The sequence below is a fragment of the Ambystoma mexicanum genome, chromosome 8 (assembly GCF_040938575.1).
Source record: "Ambystoma mexicanum isolate Mex_15411 chromosome 8, UKY_AmexF1_1, whole genome shotgun sequence".
Classification (NCBI taxonomy): domain Eukaryota; kingdom Metazoa; phylum Chordata; class Amphibia; order Caudata; family Ambystomatidae; genus Ambystoma; species Ambystoma mexicanum.
The window spans coordinates 1,359,463,904-1,359,483,235 of record NC_090929.1 but is presented as its reverse complement, the minus strand read 5'-3'; the positions used below and the strand labels follow the sequence as shown (position 1 = coordinate 1,359,483,235).

The 19,332-nt window shown below is 45.6% G+C and overlaps 1 protein-coding gene across 4 annotated transcripts in view; it reads left to right on the top strand.

Annotated features, from left to right (window-relative positions):
- Nucleotides 1–19,332, top strand: part of PTPRE (protein tyrosine phosphatase receptor type E) — a 2,259,327-nt gene that overhangs the window by 1,903,464 nt on the left and 336,531 nt on the right. For all 4 annotated transcript variants that reach the window (XM_069611476.1, XM_069611477.1, XM_069611479.1 and 1 more), the window contains one exon: nucleotides 5,558–5,651. In XM_069611476.1, coding sequence (XP_069467577.1) covers nucleotides 5,558–5,651 — 94 coding nt within the window. The remainder of the gene's footprint in view (nucleotides 1–5,557; nucleotides 5,652–19,332) is intronic.

The window sequence follows — 19,332 nt, the reverse complement described above, 5'->3', positions numbered from 1 at the left end:
ACATTCATGTGTATTTCATTAGTATTTGTAAATCACAGAGCCTTGGCATATGCGTGATAGGAAATATTTGGCACTAGCACTTATTTATTTACAAATAAAGCACTGGGTGTGCATCTCTGACGAGGAGGAACTGCCTCTTGGATAAGGGTTTGATACAGTCTGACTCCTGCTTCATCTTTCCAAGGTCATACATTAAGCATTGTAACTGGGGGTAGTAATGATTGTAATTAGTAATGCCTTTTATCATGTGTTCTGTTCATGGAATGTCCAATATGTGGCACAAAACACCAAATCTTATTATATTAGTTCCTTCCCCCGCCACACTTCCTTCCTTTTTTCTCAGCATCGCTCTTTTCCGATATTTTCTTTTCTTTTCTTTCCCTTTGTTAATGTAAAATCTAGCTTTATAGTGAAATATTTAATCACCTCTTTATTTTCTTTATAATTAGATTTAAAATGAAAGCCATTTGTGGTGAAAATGTGTATTTTTCTACTATACTATGTTGTCTTGTTTGTGAAGAACTAAAACAGCGTTTTTCATCCACTTGGGCCCACATCCCACTGATACTGGCTGCGGGTTATGCGCAATAATATTTACTCCTATAATTGTCTTGTTCCAATTACAGGGCCAAGATAAACATAGTTGTACATAAACAGTAACTCATTTGCAGCACAACAAACATTTTCTTTTTTCATAGAGAACAGTTGTGGTTTAGTTTTCTTGGCAATCATCAGATGGGAAAGCCAAAGTCAACAAATTAATGTTTGTCAATTAGGGCATAGCTCTTCAGAGGCATTTGGTTAAAATGTTTATATAGCTTTGTAGTCACTCAGGCTCACTTCTTTTAGAAGAATGAACGTTAGACTATACCGAAATGTGTTCAAATGCATTGTGATACAGTGAAAACCCTACATTGCCACTTTCACCTCTAATTTCCAGTTTTACGCAGATGACACGCAACTATCCTTCAGGCTACCCTGAGCCGCGTCTTCCTCCTCACTCATTCCTGACTGTCTGTCTGCTATTCAGGAATGGTGTACTGCACCTGTGAGGCCAAAAACCTTGGGATCATCTTTGACTACACTCTCTCCTTCTCCTCACACATTTCTGACATCTCAAAAAAGTCTAACTATCAACTACACCTCCTCAGAGGCACTCTACCTTTTCTCACTTTCCCCCAGCGGCTCACTGTCTCCAGAGCCCTGGTTTTCTCAAAGCCTGACTACTGCAACAGCCTCTTCCTCAACCTCCCTGCTTTTTCCTTGCGCCCTCTGCAACTCATCCAGAACAGAACCGCAAGACCTATCCGTGGCCTCAAGCACAGGGTCTGTACCTCTCCGGCAGTGAAATCGCTCCACTGGCTCCCCATTGCTGCAAGGATCAAATTCAAGGCTCTCTGCATTGTCCACAAGGCTTTCTGGGGCCTGGGACCTGCTTACCTTCAACGTTGCCTTCCTAAATACTATCTCACCTGAGCCCTGCGCTCACCAACCTCCAAACTTCTGTGTGAGAGCAGGTTCTCCAAGTAGAGATTTGGAGGGAGATCCCTTTCCTCGGCAGACGCCTCCATCTGGAACAGCCTCCCTGCCACCCTCTGTCGTGAACCTGATATTCTTAAGTTCCGGAAACTCCTCAAGACCTTCCTCTTCTCCTCTTCCTTCTCTCTCCCCTGCTAACCTAGCTCTCTGCTATTCCCTCTCCCCCTCCTTTCCATAAAGCTCACTGACTGGCCGCCTCGTGTACCCCAGAGTATAACAGATCCAAGGCACCCCTGCCAGTCCTTCTGCACTTGCCTCAGGACCCTGCACCCCACTCACTCACTGCACTTGCGATAAATCCTGAGAGCTTCTCTCTCTGCTCTTCCCCAGTCTCGACCGACTGGGTGCACTTGGTCCCCTGCCCCTCCCTTGTCCTGCCTGCACCTGCACTACAGCTCTGCCTGCAGATCGTTCTGTCCTTCCTTGTCATACCCCTTCATGTGCACTTGAAAAAACAGCAGAATCACTGTCAGGACTATTTGTTGTATCTTAACTAATAAATGTACCATATTCACTTAATCTGCCTGTGCAGACCGTTATCGCTTCAGAAATTCAAGGGCTCTGAGCGACTGTTGTTTTTTCCCTGTGTTCCCACCCTCCTTGAGCACCTTGAAACTCTTGCCTGTGTATAGGCGCTTTATAAATAAACAATACCAATACCATAGTCTTAACTGAAAGAGTCTGTCATGCACTGAAAGCGTTTTAATACATCACTTGAGATATCAATGACTCAATCCACATTGCCCTCAAATAGGTAATTACATCTTCCTCATGGAGCCTCCACAATCGAATGGTGATGTTGCTATTTGTGATAATGGTCATACAAGTATGTACAACTAGGACAGTATAGGTGTCTTGTGCAGATATAAAATTAGCTCTGTTATTTGGCCACATGAATATGGTGGAAAAGGGAAGCAAATGTGATACCTCATTACGAAGTTGGCGGTATAGGCAGTGCTAATACTGCCAAACAGAATTACTGCTGGCTTCTCTGACTAATTATGAGATTCTGTTAATGCCCATTCAGAAATTCCATTGGGCTTTATTGGGGAATGGCAGTATCACTACTGATGGTAATACCACCAGCATCATTACTTCCATTATTTGTGGTGGTAAAACTGCCATGCATATACTGGCAATTTTCTTGCTTATGGGTTTTCAAATCCATAATCGGGGAAATCATAAAATAGGTGGTAACAGAACTACTGCCTGTTTTTATCATGAATGCCAAACCCATAATGATACCCATGGTATTTTAAATACATCTTTTTTGGAAAATACCACCTACTTATGAGTTGAGATCATGTTAGCGAGTTAGACCACAGGTTACATGGAAAGCAATGAATGAGCTAAATAAGCCATATTTACCCCATGCAGTACTTTCTACGCAATGCACTAAATGCCCATGTGAGGAAGGGTAACTCAGGGGCAACGCGTTTGTCTTGGAAGCAAGACAACGCAGCGCAACACCGTTACGAATCCCGATCCCGTGCTTAGAGACCACTCGCTGGTATTAAGCTAACCTCAATCACTCTATCACTAACACTCTTGACATTCTTGCCCCTGTCATGAGGGTCCGACTGAAGCCTTCCAAAAAGTGCAACAATTGGTACGACTCCGACCTGGCTGCCCTTAAATGCAAGTGTAGGGCAGCTGAGCGGAAATGGAATGCGTCAGGCGAACCATATGGCAAACTGGCCTGCCGCCTCTTTCAAAGGCATTATCGACTTTGCATCTGCACCAGGAAAAGAGTCTTTATTCAAGCCTGCATCTCTGCGGCCTCAAACAACACAGCCAAACCTTTCAAAGTCTGCAAAGAACTAGCCAATCCTGCAGCAGCCTCTTCTTCTGTCACTCCCACCCAGGACCTTTGCTCGGCCCTGGCTGCACACTTCACCACAAAAACCCAAGACACCCTTTCCACCCTTTCTTCCACTCCACAGCATACACCAACACCAGAGCCTCCATTGACCCCCCTTCCCCTTACCGTCTCTTCTCTTTCGCCCATCACACCGGATGAGGTCACCAGACAAGTCCGATCTATGAAGGCCTCATCCAAATAGGTGGACCTCTGCCCCTCCAAATCCATCAAAGACAATATCGACTTCCACGCCCCAGCCTTGGCTGATCTCTGCAATCTCTCCTTTTCCTCTGGAGCTTTCCCAACTGCCCTGAAGCACTCCCTTGTGCACCCTCTGCTCAAAAAACCCTCTGCCGACCCCTCCATTCCGGCAAACTAACGCCCTATCTCCATCACTCCTTTCTTGGGCAAACTCTTGGAGAAGCTGGCCATCTCTCAGTTGACCCTCCACCCGTATCTATTGGTTCCTTCCACGACCATCAATCTGGCTTTAGAGCATCCAGAGGCACGGAAACTACTCTTCTGAAAACCTGTGAAGACCTGCTCTCAAATCTTGGCACTAACAGCCCCTCTATCCTCATTATCCTTGACCTCTCCTCTGCCTTCGACATGGGTATCCATGAATCCTGATTGCACGTCTCCGTGACACTCTGGGAATCACAGGTCAGACCCTAGCATGTCTATTCACCCATTTCACCTCTAACTTCCAGTGCTACGCGGTTGACACTCAACTATCTTTCAGGCTACCCTCAGCCGCCTCCTCCTCCTCACTCATGTCTGACTGTCCGCTATTCAGTCTTGGTGTGCTGCAAATGACCTCTGCCTCAACGCCCCTAAGACTAAGGTCATTTGCATTAGGACCGCAGCTCCTGCTTTCCCACTTTCCCTCTGCCCAGCCTCCCTTGGCCCTGCACCTGCACCCACCTGCGAAGCAAGAAACCTTGGGGTCATCTTCGACTCCACTCTCTCCTTCTCCTCTCACATTTCAGACATCTCTAAAAAGTCTAACTATCAGCTACACCTCCTCAGAGGTACTCTACATTTTCTCATTTTCCCCCAGAGGCTCACTGTCTCCAGGGCCCTGGTTCTCTCCAGGCTGGACTATTGCAACAGACTCTTCCTGTGGTGGCAAGGATCAAATTCAAGACCCTTTGCATTGTACACAAGGCTTTCTGGGGCCTGAGATCTACCTACCTGCAACGCTGTCTACCTAAATACTGTCCCTCACAAGCCCTCCACTCATCTACCTCCAACCTTTTGCGAGTGTGCCGGTTCTCCAAGCAGAGATTTGGAGGGAGATACTTATCCTCAGCTGGTGCCTCCCTCTGGAATAACCTCCCTGTCACCCTCCGTCTTGAGCCAGATCTCCTTAAATTCTGGAAACTCCTCAAGACTTTCCTGTTCTCCTCTTCCTTCTCTCTTCCTCTACACTGCTAACTTAGTTCTCAGTTTTTTCCCTCTCTCCCTCCTCCTCCATACAGCATGTTAACTGGCCGCTGGGAGTACCTCAATGTCTTACTGGTCCTCGGTACCCCCGCCAGTACTCCCTCACACTTGCCTCAGGGCCCTACACCCTACCCCACTCAATGCACTTGAGAAACTAACCCAAGAGAGTGGCTCTCTCTTGCACTTACCCCAGTCTCAACCGACCGGGTTCGCTTGATCCTCCCCTCCCTGTGACCCTCCGTGAACTTGCTCGATCCGTACGCACTGTGCCGAAGATCATATGTCTGTTCTCCCTTGTCTTCACCCCTTAATTGCACTGTCTAAAACTGCAGAATCGCTGTCAGGCCTATTTGTTGTCCCCTATCCCCTAATCTTTAAATGTACTTTTTACGCACATACTCTGCCTGTACAGACTATTATCGTCTCAGAAATTCAAAGGTTCTGAACAACTGTTTGTTTTTCCCCATACCCCCACCCCCTTTTAGCGCTTTAAAACACTTGCCTGTGTATAGGCGCTATATAAATAAACCATACCATACCAAGCGTGTTATAACAGAACAATTATAATTATAAAAAAAGAATTGGGTGGTCTGTTAAAAATATGATCTACTTAAAATGTGACACGTTTTTACGTTTGCCACCATACTCGTAATGAGGGCTAGGTATGTCTGTTGGCTCATCTTAACCAAGTGATGACTGTGTTTCTTTCAGAAATTGACCAATGTGCGAATAATGAAGGAAAATATGAGAACTGGCAACTTGCCAGCCAACATGAAGAAAGCGCGAGTCATCCAAATCATTCCCTGTAAGTGTGCTACCTACATTTAAAAAGTACTCATTTAAAGATGTTCAATGTAATTGTAACTGTATTTTGCATTTCATTTTGGGAAAAACAAATCCTGTTAGAGAGTGACAGTGAAGTTGACCATTTGACGCAATGAAAGCTCCTTGGAAATGGAGCAAGATTTTGTAGTTTAAAACCATCTATTTCAGCATGGTTGTATTCCATGCGGTGATATCACAGAACAAGTAACAACCTCATTCTGTTGAATCCAAATGCTGGCAAAATTATGTGCGCACTGATTCTTCTGATCCCTGGTGTTAAGTCACTTCCTGCACCAACGTTCAAAACTCACGCCCCGATTCTTAACTTGGCGAGGTGACTGGGCCAAATCAGGACGCCCAGGCTCCACCACTATTCTCAAGTGGGCCTGGGCATCCTCGTTGTGCACGACAGTGCACCTTCATCATTGCGCCTGTTTCTTGTTTAACGGGCGCAATCCTGAAATCTCTGCAGCATTTTTGTAAAATAACGAAATATTCGTTATTTTGCAAAACTGCTGCCGAGAGCAGCTTCAACGCGTTAAAGCTTCTTACTTTGGTGTATATGAAAGTGTTCATGGTGTATATGAAAACTTTCATATACACCAAAGTATAAAATGGGTGACTGGAAGTGCCATGAGCTCTGTTTGGGGACAGTTTCTAGGTGCTCCGTTTCAAGTGTATAGGGGTATTTGGATTCAAAAGGAAGCCTTGTCTGTCTGTGGTGCTAGATTGCCATTGGCCTGGTGCAGTGGTGTATTAGCTGGTTGTAGAAGTGTAGCGTTTCTGATGTTTGATCTCTATTGAGTTGGATGTTCAAGGGTGATGTAGTTGGTATGTGTATTGTGTGTTGGAACATAGAATTTGAGCATGTTAATGAGGGTAGGGAGTCTGCGACCTCGGTGGGCAGGTTAGCGAGGGGCGCAAACACCCTGAAAGTTAGCAAATCATAATATGGCATTGCAAGGAATTTAATACTAATGAAAGTCATCAGAAAGCATTATAAGCAATTACAACACATGTAAAAAGGCCATGATAGGCAAAATGCCCTGGTCTTCTCACTGCACTTCTACCACTGGCCTCTTGCACACAGGTTCCATTTCATTTTCTCACATTGCCACTGTCAAACTCTCATCTCTCTCTCTCTCTCTCTCTCTCTCTCTCTCTCTCTCTTCTCTCTCTCTCTCTGTATAATAGATACCTTGAACCCATCATGCAACAGGATCAGACAATGGAATATAGCAGTATGAACACTCTACTCATTTCCATAAGTTACTTGCAGAAGGTTATGGGCGGCAAGAACTTTTGGTTCAGAAAAAGAGTGTTTGTTAGGCGTTAGCCAGGAGATTTAGGGCCAGAATCATTTGTTGTTTCTCTAAGAACTAAGAATTCTTTCCCATTGTCTCCCACTAGCCCCAAATTCCTCACACACACTGCACCCAGCTACGGGCCAAAATAACATTCTCCCCTGCTCCAACCCACCACCATTCCCTTGGTGTTAAGGCAGCTGCATGACTTTGGGATAAGGTTGAGGGTGAAACCCTGCAGGGGGTTCTTTACCATAATTTGTGGAGAAGGAAAGACAAAAATCGGAGCGAGTTTCCTTGAAGTACCTCATGAAGCTCAGTGAAGTATCCCATAGATTAAAGGGTTGTCACTGCTGCAGGAAGGTGTAGAGAAGCATGCTGGCACTAAAGGAAAGGGGGTTCAGGCTGGGGGCGATGGGTGGGCAGTTCACAGCAATCTCAAATGTGTAGCATCTCTGGCTGCTTACTAGATATTGATCTCTGCCCGCTTTCCAAGGAAGTCAAGAGCTAAGTAATAAAATTAAAGCATAAGCAGGTATGCAGTATTTGTCGTTTTATGGTCTGTCGCTGCACAGATGAGTAGGGTCTGTCAGAGATTATCATGTTCCCAATTTCACTACAGAGGTGCGTGAAAGGGGAAGAAGGGATGCCTTTCTGGAGTAAGATGGGTTGACTGATTTGTACCCTCATAGTTACACTTTTGCACAATTTGGAACGATTTCTGGGATGAGTGTCAAAACATTTTTTGTGTAGTTTTAAAGCTGGTTCCAGAACCATACATTTGTCGATACTCTTGGGACTTGTCCACGAGAGAGGATGAGACTGGAAGCACTTTCCAGCAGAAAGTCCTCTCACCGTTTGTTTACGCTGTGTCATACAGAGCACACATGCCAACCAAACCCCTACCAGCACCACTCAGGGCCTCATCCCACAAGTCCCTTTGTCCATGCCGAACAGACTAGAGGCTTCTGTGCATAATGGCTCTTTTGTATTCCTTACTTTTCTTTTTCCTTGCATAGTTTTTTTTTCTTTGAATTTTTCCCCGTCGGTGCCTGGCATCGTTGCAGCTCTCATTCCAAATGCTTATGCCTGATAAAACCGTGTTCGGTGACTGCATCAGTTGCGACTGGCACATTCCTAGAGTGGAGCCCACACTCCCTGTCTCCGGAGTGCTTGGGTTGGTCCTTCGTTGGGACTGCTGCTGGTCCTGCGATGCTCTTTCAGTTAGGTCACTCACAATGTGTCTTCATAGGTGAGAGATCTTTGCTTGGCCTCCCCCATAGTGCCATGAGGACTTTGGAGCAGAAGAAAAGGTGACAGGTACGTGATCTTTCCTCCTTCTAGGCTGTCTAGCCTGAGGACGCCTTCCCAGATGTTTCTCAGGCTAGGAGGGACACAAGCGGTCCTCAGATTGCCGGAGGCAAATTCAAGTTTCCCAAATACAGGGGCTCACAAGGGGCTAAATCTTGCCTAGGGCTTGAGGATCCTCTTATAGGTGCTAATTTGGATCTCTTTGTGAGGGGTCAGATACGTGAGACAGACACATAGGTGGAGTTTTCTCACAAGTGTGAGACAAAAATTTTAACTCCCCCTTACCTAACTAGGAGTTCCCTAACTAACACACTAAGGCTAAAGGAAAATAGCCCAATGTCCAAGAATGTCTGTCCCTCACACTAATGCATACAACAAAATCATATAGGAATCATTTGATTTTTTTTTAACTTTACAAAATAACATAAGAATTCAAAAATAAGCATAAACAGAAATCCTTGTAACCAGGGTTGGATCCCCTTCCGCTGGACCAGTTCAAGATGTTTCAAACCAAAAGTCAATTTTAGGAAAGTTATTTTCAATGGCCAAGTTCCACTCCAGGTAATATACAGTTCCAACAAAAGGTTCTTCACTCTTGAAATAATTGTTAAACCTTTTGCAACCTTCTGCTTGGCAAACCCAAAACTATTCTTTCTTTATACAGCCAATCAAAAGTCAATGTAAATGTCCTTTGCACTTTTTTTGATCACATTGCATTTCTTCTTCATAAGCAATATCTTCTTCATAAGCAAGACGTTTTCCAGTATAAATATACAACAACTCATCAACACTTCTTCTTGAGCAACACTTTTGTCAAGATGAATGTATAATAGTTAATCAAAACACAGTATTGGAATCACCACTTCCTTTCCACCACAACCCTCTACCACATTACAGTACTTCAAATCATCTTCTTCCTGGTCCACTCGTCTGCCAAGACTAACCACCGTTCGTCCCTTTCCTGGTATACTCGCCTGCCAGGATAAAACTCCTACTACTGCTACTACTTGTACTCTGTGGTGAGGCTTGCTCCAAACCGTTCACAATTAAATCCTCAATGGGGAAAGTTGAATTCACAACTGCTTCTTGATTCAGTCTCTTGACTTTCAATACACTTGGTTCACAACTTCTTCTACATAAATTTTGTACAAAAGGACAATGTTTTCACATATTGGTCTGTTTGCCATAGACCATGCAGGTTGCACTTCTCTCCCCCTTGATCCTTTCTGTAAGGAAGGACTTTCTCCTGTAGTCTCTGATTTCGTTCTACACAACATATTGGCTGCTTAAAAAGTAGTTTACAACTTTTTCCCACAGGATATTTTGTTCTGGGATTGCTGCATTCAAATGGTCTTGATGTTACGATTGACTTTCTTTGGCTTTGGCAATGCTTGTTATAATGTCCATTTGTTAGATATCCCTCTTTAGGAAAGTTGTATGCCCTTTTCTTACTTATTGCTTTCTCTTGGCTTGGGCAGTGCGGGTTACAATGTTCTCCTATTCGTTCTCTCCCTTTTGGGATGTTGCATTTACTTTACTTACTGATTTTCCCCTTTTGGCTTTGGCAATGTAGGTTATAATACTCTCCCATTCGACCTCTCCTAAGAGGGGAGTTGCGCCCAGTTTGTAGCAGTTCAATGGTTCGGTATTCAAAATATATATTCTTACACAGTGGTCTACGTCGGAGCCAAATCACTGGTCTTTCCTGGCGCCTCCTCCTGACTCGCTACTTCTGTTTCTCTACTCATCGGGACTTCCCCGGTGTTTGACCGCTCTGGTCAGCCCTCTGCTGCTCACACAGTCGGTCAACAGAGCTTCTCCTGCTCCACATGCACTCTGGTGAAAACCTCACACCCCGGCGAGATGCAGGACACAGAGAGCTTTGCTCTCCCTCGGAACAGCTGGGCTCAACACTGCTTCCCGCTGTGCATCCTCTGCCACTCTCAGGAACCCTCCCTTCCACCACTTTCTCTGCACAGTGTACTGCAGCGGCTCGCACTTCTGCTTTCTCCTGCTGCTTCTGCTGCTCCCACTGCTTCCTCCACTGCTTCCTACCAACCTGCACCTGAAAGGCCTTTAAATGTTTAAAGGTCCCGCTCAGGTGTGGATCATTAGAACAACTAGACAGCTCACTACGGTTTAGTAACTCTTTGTCCATCTTCCTCGTCCCAGTACTAAGAGCATTATGGGACTTGAAGTCCATAATGTTCTTAGTTGTTTTAAGATCATCTAATCCACTCAGTTTGTGTGGTTTATAGGATGTATTTTTAAGGGAACATTTTAAAGGAGGTAATAGTTTTCTCTTAGGTTTATCCAAACTCAATGTAGAATCATAACTAGTAGTTGTAGCAACTCCTTGTTCCCTATATACATTGGGTTCATGTTTACAAAAGGGGTCTCATACTTGGAACCTTGAGTAAGTCTTGGAGGAAACCCTACTATGACAACAGGCCATTAGATATTCAGGCATCAGGGAAACTTCAACCTCAGAAGGGGATGAATACTGCGTCCCTCTGGACAGAGTCATCACATTGCCTTGATGGCCTTCTCCTCCCATGTGATCCACCCATCTAATACCACCCCAAAGTTATGATTAGGTTGTGGATGCCTGCCCCTGGCCACGGTTACAAGCCATGTCCTGAAGGTCACCGGAAAGAGGATAAAATCAGATAGAGGTCTAAGGTTCATGTTAGGGGCTGCATCCATGGCAAGACTCAAGGATCCCCATAAAGGGACGAAGAGCAGACACAGGTCTGTGGGTCCATCATAAAGCGGCTTAGTCTTTCCAGAAGCTTATAATGATCACAACAAAATGGAGGAACTCCAAACTTTTTCTCTAGAGGTCCCGCTAGGCACCTCAGTATTCAGGTGACCTTCTAAGGGCAGTCAAGATCCAGATCGCATGATGCAGTTAAGGCTTATAAAATGGCCGACAGGTACAAAGAGCAGGAAAGTGCAGCTGCCATTGCCTCAGGAGACACCAGGACTGTCATGTGCCCTTTTTGGTATGGGCTCTGAGGCCTCCACATGGATCTAGCCCTTTATCCCATCAGTACAGTGCTCCGTGATTACCCTTATGCAATTGCTGCCATAATTGGATATGCAATAGCTGTCTTTTCCTTTTAACGGAGGCCCTTAGCTATCAGGGATATAAGTTTATTTTTGGACGCATGTGTCAATGGTCTCCTGGGCTCATCCACTCCAGCTTCATTAGCCACACTTGGGAGACCACTTCTTAGACAGGTTTCTAGCTATCAAGCAGTTTCCATGCATGAACATGTATTTTTGGGATATCATTAGAGAGCAGTTCCCCAGTCTCCTCCGGTAAAACCAGTTGCTCAGCCCCCACCTGCTTAGACCTCGCGAGTGGGACTGGACTGTTCTCTCTGCACCCGTCGTGGTGTCCCTGCCCACTCAGCAGGTTTCACATCTTGGGCTTCCGTAGGCTCCTCCATTGCCATTGGTGCAGCCTCCATCCCCACTGCCACCTCTGCCTAACCCTCCTCCTGCGCTGGATGCACCTGATCAGGAGGACACCGCAGACATTGATGGAGGTAATGATGATTTTTGTCAAAAGAGAAATTATATCGTGCCTCCTATTGCAATAAATATATGAATACTGGCCTATGCCAAGCTGCTCGAAAGTCGCTTGCGAAAGAATCCGTGTTGCAAGGTCCTGACCTTAAATCAATGTAAGCTGCCATTTTAGGTCAATCCGCCATTTTAGGATTCGCTTTGTAAAAGTCACCCTGTGAGTTAAAATGGTGGACGATGTCATTCCAAAATACAACATGGTCGTCTTGACCTCTGTACATAGCTAATATGTAACTTGCCTGCAGGCCACTTGTTGAGGTCGTGAACTGAGACCTTGTCCTTCGTTGACCTGTGTGTAAAAGGATTACTCGTGCAACAAAACTAATCCACGAGCATATGTTGAAACAATGTATTCAAATACTGAACGTAGAACACTTGTTTAACTACATTGTATTAATGTTTGAGAAGGCCTGCATGGAAAATCTTAGAATACACAGTTATTGCATAGGCTTGTTTATACATGTATTAAAGGCAAACCAGTTATATGCGGTTGTTCGAGACTTGGCACGAACCCTAGATCAGTGATGTATTACATGGAATATTAACCCGAAGTGGGGCTGGACATCGTGCCCACCAAGTGTATAAAAAGCGAATGCATTCTAATGTACAATGTCTCTCACTGAACACATTGAACCACGCTGGAGTTTGTTGTGTTGTACTGAGGGCCAATAGCTATCTGATTTTGCTCTGTTTTTGTAACTGGATTCAGTATAAAATAAAGTACTTTGTATGTTCCTTTGTAACCCGTGTTCGGTGTATTACCTTTTGGGGTACTCATCCTCGATATTTTGATTTTGTTTTCACAGTGTGGAGGGAGGGAGGCAAGCCTTCCACGGCCATATCATTTCCAGTATAGACTTACTGGCCTCCTGGAACTTTAGACCTTCCAGAAATGTCTGTTCCGGTGGTCCAACATTTGTATCCCAGAGTGCTTTTGGTGTAGCCAGGAGCCCATGGGGATTCCGATCCAAACGATAAGGCTTGTCTGATGTCGCATCCTCAGCCACTGTCTTTGGTCGTGACTGCAGCCACTTTTCTCTCCAAGGCCTTTGCAGGGTCTTCCTCCTCATCAGTACTTGGTAAAGAGGATAAGCATCTGGATTCCTTTGGCAAAAAGTTTATCAGAATTTGGCCATGCATTTGTGCCAGGCCAAAGCCGAGGCTGTCTTAGCTACTGCTAATCAAAGATTGTGGATGGAACTAGTGCAGTTTAAGCACTTTCTCCCACAGGATAATAGGGGTTACTTCAGTGTGGGACTTCAGTGCGCCAAGCAGCCTAGGACTGGATACAGGCCTCACTCAGTCGATCATATCGGCTCAGCTGCATAGCCAGTGCCTATTGTGATCAAGGTCAGAAGCAGACCTATATGGCAGCAATAAAGCACATCATGGCCTTTTAAGATATCATTCTTGGCTTGCTATTTGATGGAGCCAAACATTTTAATGTGGCAACAGATGGGGCACTTTGGAGGAAGGACAGCACACACCCAGCATAATCTTTACCCTTCCTAGCCAGGACCTCACAGAGGCCCTTTCTGTCCAATGGAGAAGGCATGGTCAATGTCTTTTGTGCTTTTAAGTGGTTTCTGAACACTGGTTCAGGCAGCCTGAAAGGACCCTTCCTCCCACTATAAGAATCAGTAATGCTCCAATCCCTGTGATTATTTCAAATTTCTTTGAACTGACTGTCTTCAAAGCATGCTACTGGTTGGTTCATGCTCATGCCAAATGGAGTCTTGGAGAACGATTGCTACTCGTTTTCAGATGAGGGTTGCCTAGCATTTCGGTGGTGGACTGCCCCAGGGCAGGACAAAGACTGATATGTTTTGGAAATTTCTCCTCTGTGAAAGATAGTGAGCTAAAGGATCTGGGTAAGGCTCTCGTAACCGGGACTAATGTCCGGCAGAGGGACTCCCAGGACCCCCTTTGTTTTTTGTCTTGGAGAACAATTTCCATGGACTCCTGGATTTTGTCTGTAGTAAGGTGGAGTTCTGCCTACTGGTTCCTCCTATAGTTCAACTCGTTCACCACAACCGCATTTAAGATCTCTGTCCTGGTGAAGGAGGAAGAGAAGTTGCTCTATCTCAAGGTGGTGTAAGATATTCCGCTTCAGTAGAGAGTGGGTTTCTTTATCATGTTATTCACATTGACGCAACTCAAGCTGGCAGACCTGCCCACCATCCTGGACCTTTCTCTTTTCAACCTCTCTCCCCCCTTATTGAGGTTCAAGATGACCAGGGAGGGAAACTCAGTGTGCTGTGGATCTACGGCTGCTAAACCCCATGTTCCTCTCTAAGAAACTACTCAGATGGCAAGAAGGAGTTCTGGTACAAGATCCTCCCTTTTGGGCTGCATGCAGCTCCCTGGTTCTTCACTGAGCTAATAGCATCAGTTGCTGGTTCGGGTGGCCATCCCAGTGGAGGCATCCCAAGGTCTGAGCTTGTTTCTGGGGATTCCTTGAAAGTTGGATCAGTCTGGGATCCCCAGGAAATCATCTTTAAAGGTTTACAGGAACCTGTCCTTATAGGGTTCCACTATGAGATGCATGCTGCCCGAGACATCCTGTCTATTTGCAGCATGATTCAGGTTCCCGCAGGCCAACAGCAAGGTGTCTCCAAAGGTTGATGGGCCTCGCGGCCTGATGTGCCCTCTCAGTTCTGCTTGTCAGGACTCCGAACTACAGGGCATGGTGATTCCTATTCCAAAGGGGCCCTTAGGCAGACCTCCAGTGGTGGAAAAATCCGGAGAAACATCAAGTTTGCAACAAGATTCCTCCCTCCTAGGATAGGAAACAACCCTGAATGGGATGCAAGTTCACAACTTGCGGTTGCCTGCTCAAAGACAGTTGCACATCAGTGTGGCAGTTGCCAGCAGTCTTCAATGCTCTATAGGCTCTATAGGCATTTCCTCTGAACATTGATGCCTGGTGATCAAGATCTGGACAGACAACTCAGCCACATTGTTTTTCATCAACAAGCAGGGGCACTTAAGAAGACCCCAGTTGGCCCTCCTGATGTTGGAGCCATAGGAGTGGGCTCTGTCTCACAATCCCATGATACAGGCCTTGCATCTTCCAGGGCACAACATTCGGAAGGTGGACATCCTCAACAGGCAGGAGTTCCAGGATAACCAATGGAAGCTGCACCCCCTAGTACTACAGGATCTGTTTACAAAATGAGGACAGTCCTCAGTGGACCTTTTTGCAACGTGGTTGATCATAAAGTGCCCTCTCTTTGCCTCTCGTCTGGTGATTGAGCCAACTCTCTGGGCTCCAGCTTGACAGTACAGTTGGACGATCTGGTTGGATATGCCTTCACACACATCGGGTGATCAATAGGTTTCAAGAGTCACATCAAGTTGACTTGATACAGGTAGTTCTAAAGTGGCTGACCAGGTTCTGGTTCACCAACCTCAAGTACCTGATGTCCGTCTATCCCATTCAGCTTCCCCAGAGTACAGTCACCCGTTCTTAGAACCAGGGGAGAGTTCTTAATCCATCCCACAGTCTTGGAATTTATCAACCTGGTACTTGAGCAGTTAGTGTAATATTTCAGATGCCAACATGTTTGTTGATGGTGGCAAGCAAGAAGTCCACCCAAGACCATTGCAAGTGTAAGTGGTTCAGTTTTTTCCACTGCTACATTGACAAGGAACTTGTACCTGTGTCATGATTCTCTTCGATGCAGGTGTCTACCTTTTGTGAAGCCTTACTTCCTCTAGAATTTCAAGTGATTCTTGTTGCACTTATATTTCTTCAATAGGTGCTTAAAACTCTGCGACATTTAATTTTCGTTGCTAAACAGTATAGTTAAGCGTAATTTCAAGGGTCTGCTTGACCTGCTATCCCCCAGTCAGGGTTCCTCATCCCTAGTGGGATCTGAATGTGGTTCTGGGAACCCTTTGTGTCAGCAGAAATCAGTTTCAGTTTGATTTCATGGAAGACGTTACTTGGCTCACAGGGTGGTCAAACTCCAAGTCTTTTCGGTTTCCGAACCCTACATTGTCTTTCTCAATGACAGTTTAGTTCTCAGGACTGATCCAGCATGTGTCCATAAGGTTCTTTCTGACTTCCATATGAATCAGGAAGTCTTCATTGGTCTGATGTGCTTCGAGCCCTGAAGTTTAATCTTGAGAGGCCTGCAGACTTCTGTTCTTCAGAACATCTGTTTGCGCTATACGGCAGCTCATCACATGGACACCTGCCATTCGAAGCAACTATTGCATGATGAAACGTGTCCTGCACCAGGGAGTGGTACGAATCTCAGAAAAACCTCTCCCTACAATGGCGTGCATATGTATGCAGTAAGGGAATAGGCGGCTTTGGTAGCCTTCCAGGGGCTAAAGTAGCTAGTTGAGCCTCACGCTCTGTGTTCTGCAAGCACTACTGCATGGACGACAGCCCAAGGGTGTGCAAATGCACATTAAAAGTGTGAGGACTTTCAGCTGGAAAATAGTTCAGAACCCATCTTCACTCTCCCCTTCTCCCCTGTGGACAGGAACTCCCAAGAGTATGGAAGAAGAGGAGGAACATTTATTTGCTATAAATACAGTAGCCACTATAGTGAGTAGCATTTACTCTTTTGGGCATTTTGGCTCCTTATGGTAACTTGGTAGTTTTCTGTATTCTTGTGACTCGTGGGCCCTCCATTAGCCACAGCTTTGCCCTAGCCTGTCTTTGCTAGCCCAGCTAATCTAATTCTTCCAGCATTCCTTTTATACACCAGCCTGATAACGTCTACCATTTTATTCTGCCTTCTTGTGACATTATGAACCTACAGGGTGTCCATTATGTACAATTTAGGGGATAACTCTGCTGCCCATAGCATGACCATGTACAATGCAGTCTGTGCGATGTCAGCGGATCGCTCTGCTATCTTAAGCCTGGCCATGTAAGTTGCAGTGCAAATGCAATTTAGGGGAAACATCTACTGTTAAGGCATGACCCTCTATTGTGCAGCATGTGCAATTTAGAGTGAGAGCAGTGCTGTCTAAAGCCTGCATCTACGGTGCAGTATGTGTGATTAAGGAGGATACATCTGCTGTCTAAAGCTTGACCATATATAAGGCAATATGTGCGATTTAGGGGGATTGCTTTGTTGTGTAAAGACTGACCATGTAAAGCCAAATCAACAAACAGGATCTGTACAAAATTACACAAACACAAATTAATAAGTATTTTGAGGCCCCACGGCCACTCTGGGTTAATTGCCAGCAATGCACATGTTCGGGCTTCAAGGGGTTTTGACACTGTTCACTGCTCGTCTTCATGGTCTCTCTCTCTGTTCTCTAACTCTGGCTGGAAGGGGTTTCTGCACCATTCTTCTCTGGCATTCTATGGTCTCGCCCTCGGTTCCTGAGCTCAGGTTTAAGAGTTTAAGAGCTCCTCTGTTTAATCCTCTGTTTACTACATCCTTCCTTTTTTCTGGTCTTCTTGAGATTCATTTATTTTGATATTAAACTGTGTGACCGGGACAACTGGACTTTCCTCTCCTCATTTCTGCAGACGACTCTGAGAGGGACCCAGTCACCTCCCTGTCTTACTGCTCTGACTTCTTCCCTCTTTACCACATCTCTACTCCTGGTCTGGTCCTGCTCCTCTTCAACTTCATGCTACATGCTTGTTCCTCCTCCCACTGCTGGCATGACCGCTTCTGTTGTTCAGGGTCCCACCCCGTGCTTTCACCAAAATATGCCCCCTTGTTCCTTCCTGATCTTGCTAGCTATGTCTCAAACTAACCTCCACCTGACATCTCTAACTTCATCCAAATGTTTCAACCCAACCTTCTCCTGATACCTCAACCAAACCTCCACCTGATGTCTTATTTCAATCTCTACCTGATGTCTCATCTCAACCTCCTCCTGATGTTTCAAACTAATCTCCTCCTCATTTCTTCAACAAACCTCCTGATTTCGTCATCCAACATCCTACTGATGATTTATCCGTCCCTCTCCTCTCCAACATCGTTCTGTTTCAACCCTTGCTTGCAACTCCTTAACGTTCCACCTCATTATAAACTCTCAACACCAGCTCATCCTCTTAACAACCAGCCCCTTTTGTTTGGGACCGTAGTTTATATAGTAACTCACTCCTTCCATGAAGCCTCGTTCTCAGGTAATGGTTTGCACTGTGAGCCTCTGATAAGCTTTTGGAAGATTTTGGTCCCCACAAAGTTATACGCCTCCAGCAGGTGTTACGGTGCACGATTTAGGGATTCATGAGTGTGGGTGGACGTGCCTAAAAGCTGGCCCACCAACTTTGATTCAGCTGCGCATCGGATTTCGCTTCTGCAAAAAAGCTGCTGGGAATTGACAAAGGCATGACTACATCATAGTGTCATTCCACATCAGTACAGTTGGTGAATATGTGCGTTTGTATACATATGTGTGTGTGTTTGTGTCAAGTTTCCCCTCACATGCTTGGCCAAATGGGGCGAAGGTGGTACCTGTAGTTCATGGGCTTGGGAAATGTACAAGTTGAGGATCAGACCTTTAAAGGCCCGCTCTGGTTTTCCTGCATTACATGACCTCCGGCATTGCATTAGATGAGGCATTGTGCTTAAAGTGCCAGCGCTCCTTCTGCACCACATGTGACTATCCCCTGATTGCTGACAGGATTTAAGAAAGGGTGACCAGAGAATCCTCCCCATACCTCCTTGGGTCCGTCACCTGGTAGCTTGGGGAGACCCCTCCCCTTTGGTCACCCCACTTGGTACCCCTAGAGCCAGGGAGGAGCCTTTGTCAGAGTTACAATATATGAAATTTGAGGGGATAGCACTGCTGTCGAAAGCCTGATCCTGTAGGTGCTGTATGTTTAGGACGATAACTCTGCTGTCTAAAGCTTGACAATGTACAGTGCAGTATGTGCTATTTAGGGGGATAGCTCGACTTTCTAAAGCCTTCACATGTATGGTCCTAAATGCCATGTTAGTGGCATTTATACCATGCTCAGCTGCCATTTGCATGGTGTCCAAGTGCCCTGGTGGATCTGAAAGAGAGGGGTTGGTTTGGTTAGTAGAGAGGTGGAAAATGAAAGATAGCTTTTCTGTTGTTATGATGTGTTCGGACTGTATGTACTACTGCGTACAGACTGGAAGTACCACGAGCTCTGCATGCAGGTCAGTTTCTAGGCTTTTCTGTGTTGGGCTCCAAGATCCATTTGTATCAGAACGGGAGCCTTGTGTGCCCATAAGTGAAGTGTCCTAATATTTGATTACTGGTGTGAGAGGTGTTCAATTGCCATGCGTAGGTGGCTTAGTTGGTATGTGTATTGTGTGTTGGAATATAAAATATAAGCTTGTTTTGGGGGAGCAGTCAGACAGCTCGATGGGCAGGTTGATGTGGGGTGCAGACAATCCTGAAACCACATTCAGCAAATCATAACCTGCCATGGGAAGGCATGAACAAGGCATGAAACATTGTAGCAACACATTACAAAGGACTTACCAGGCAAAA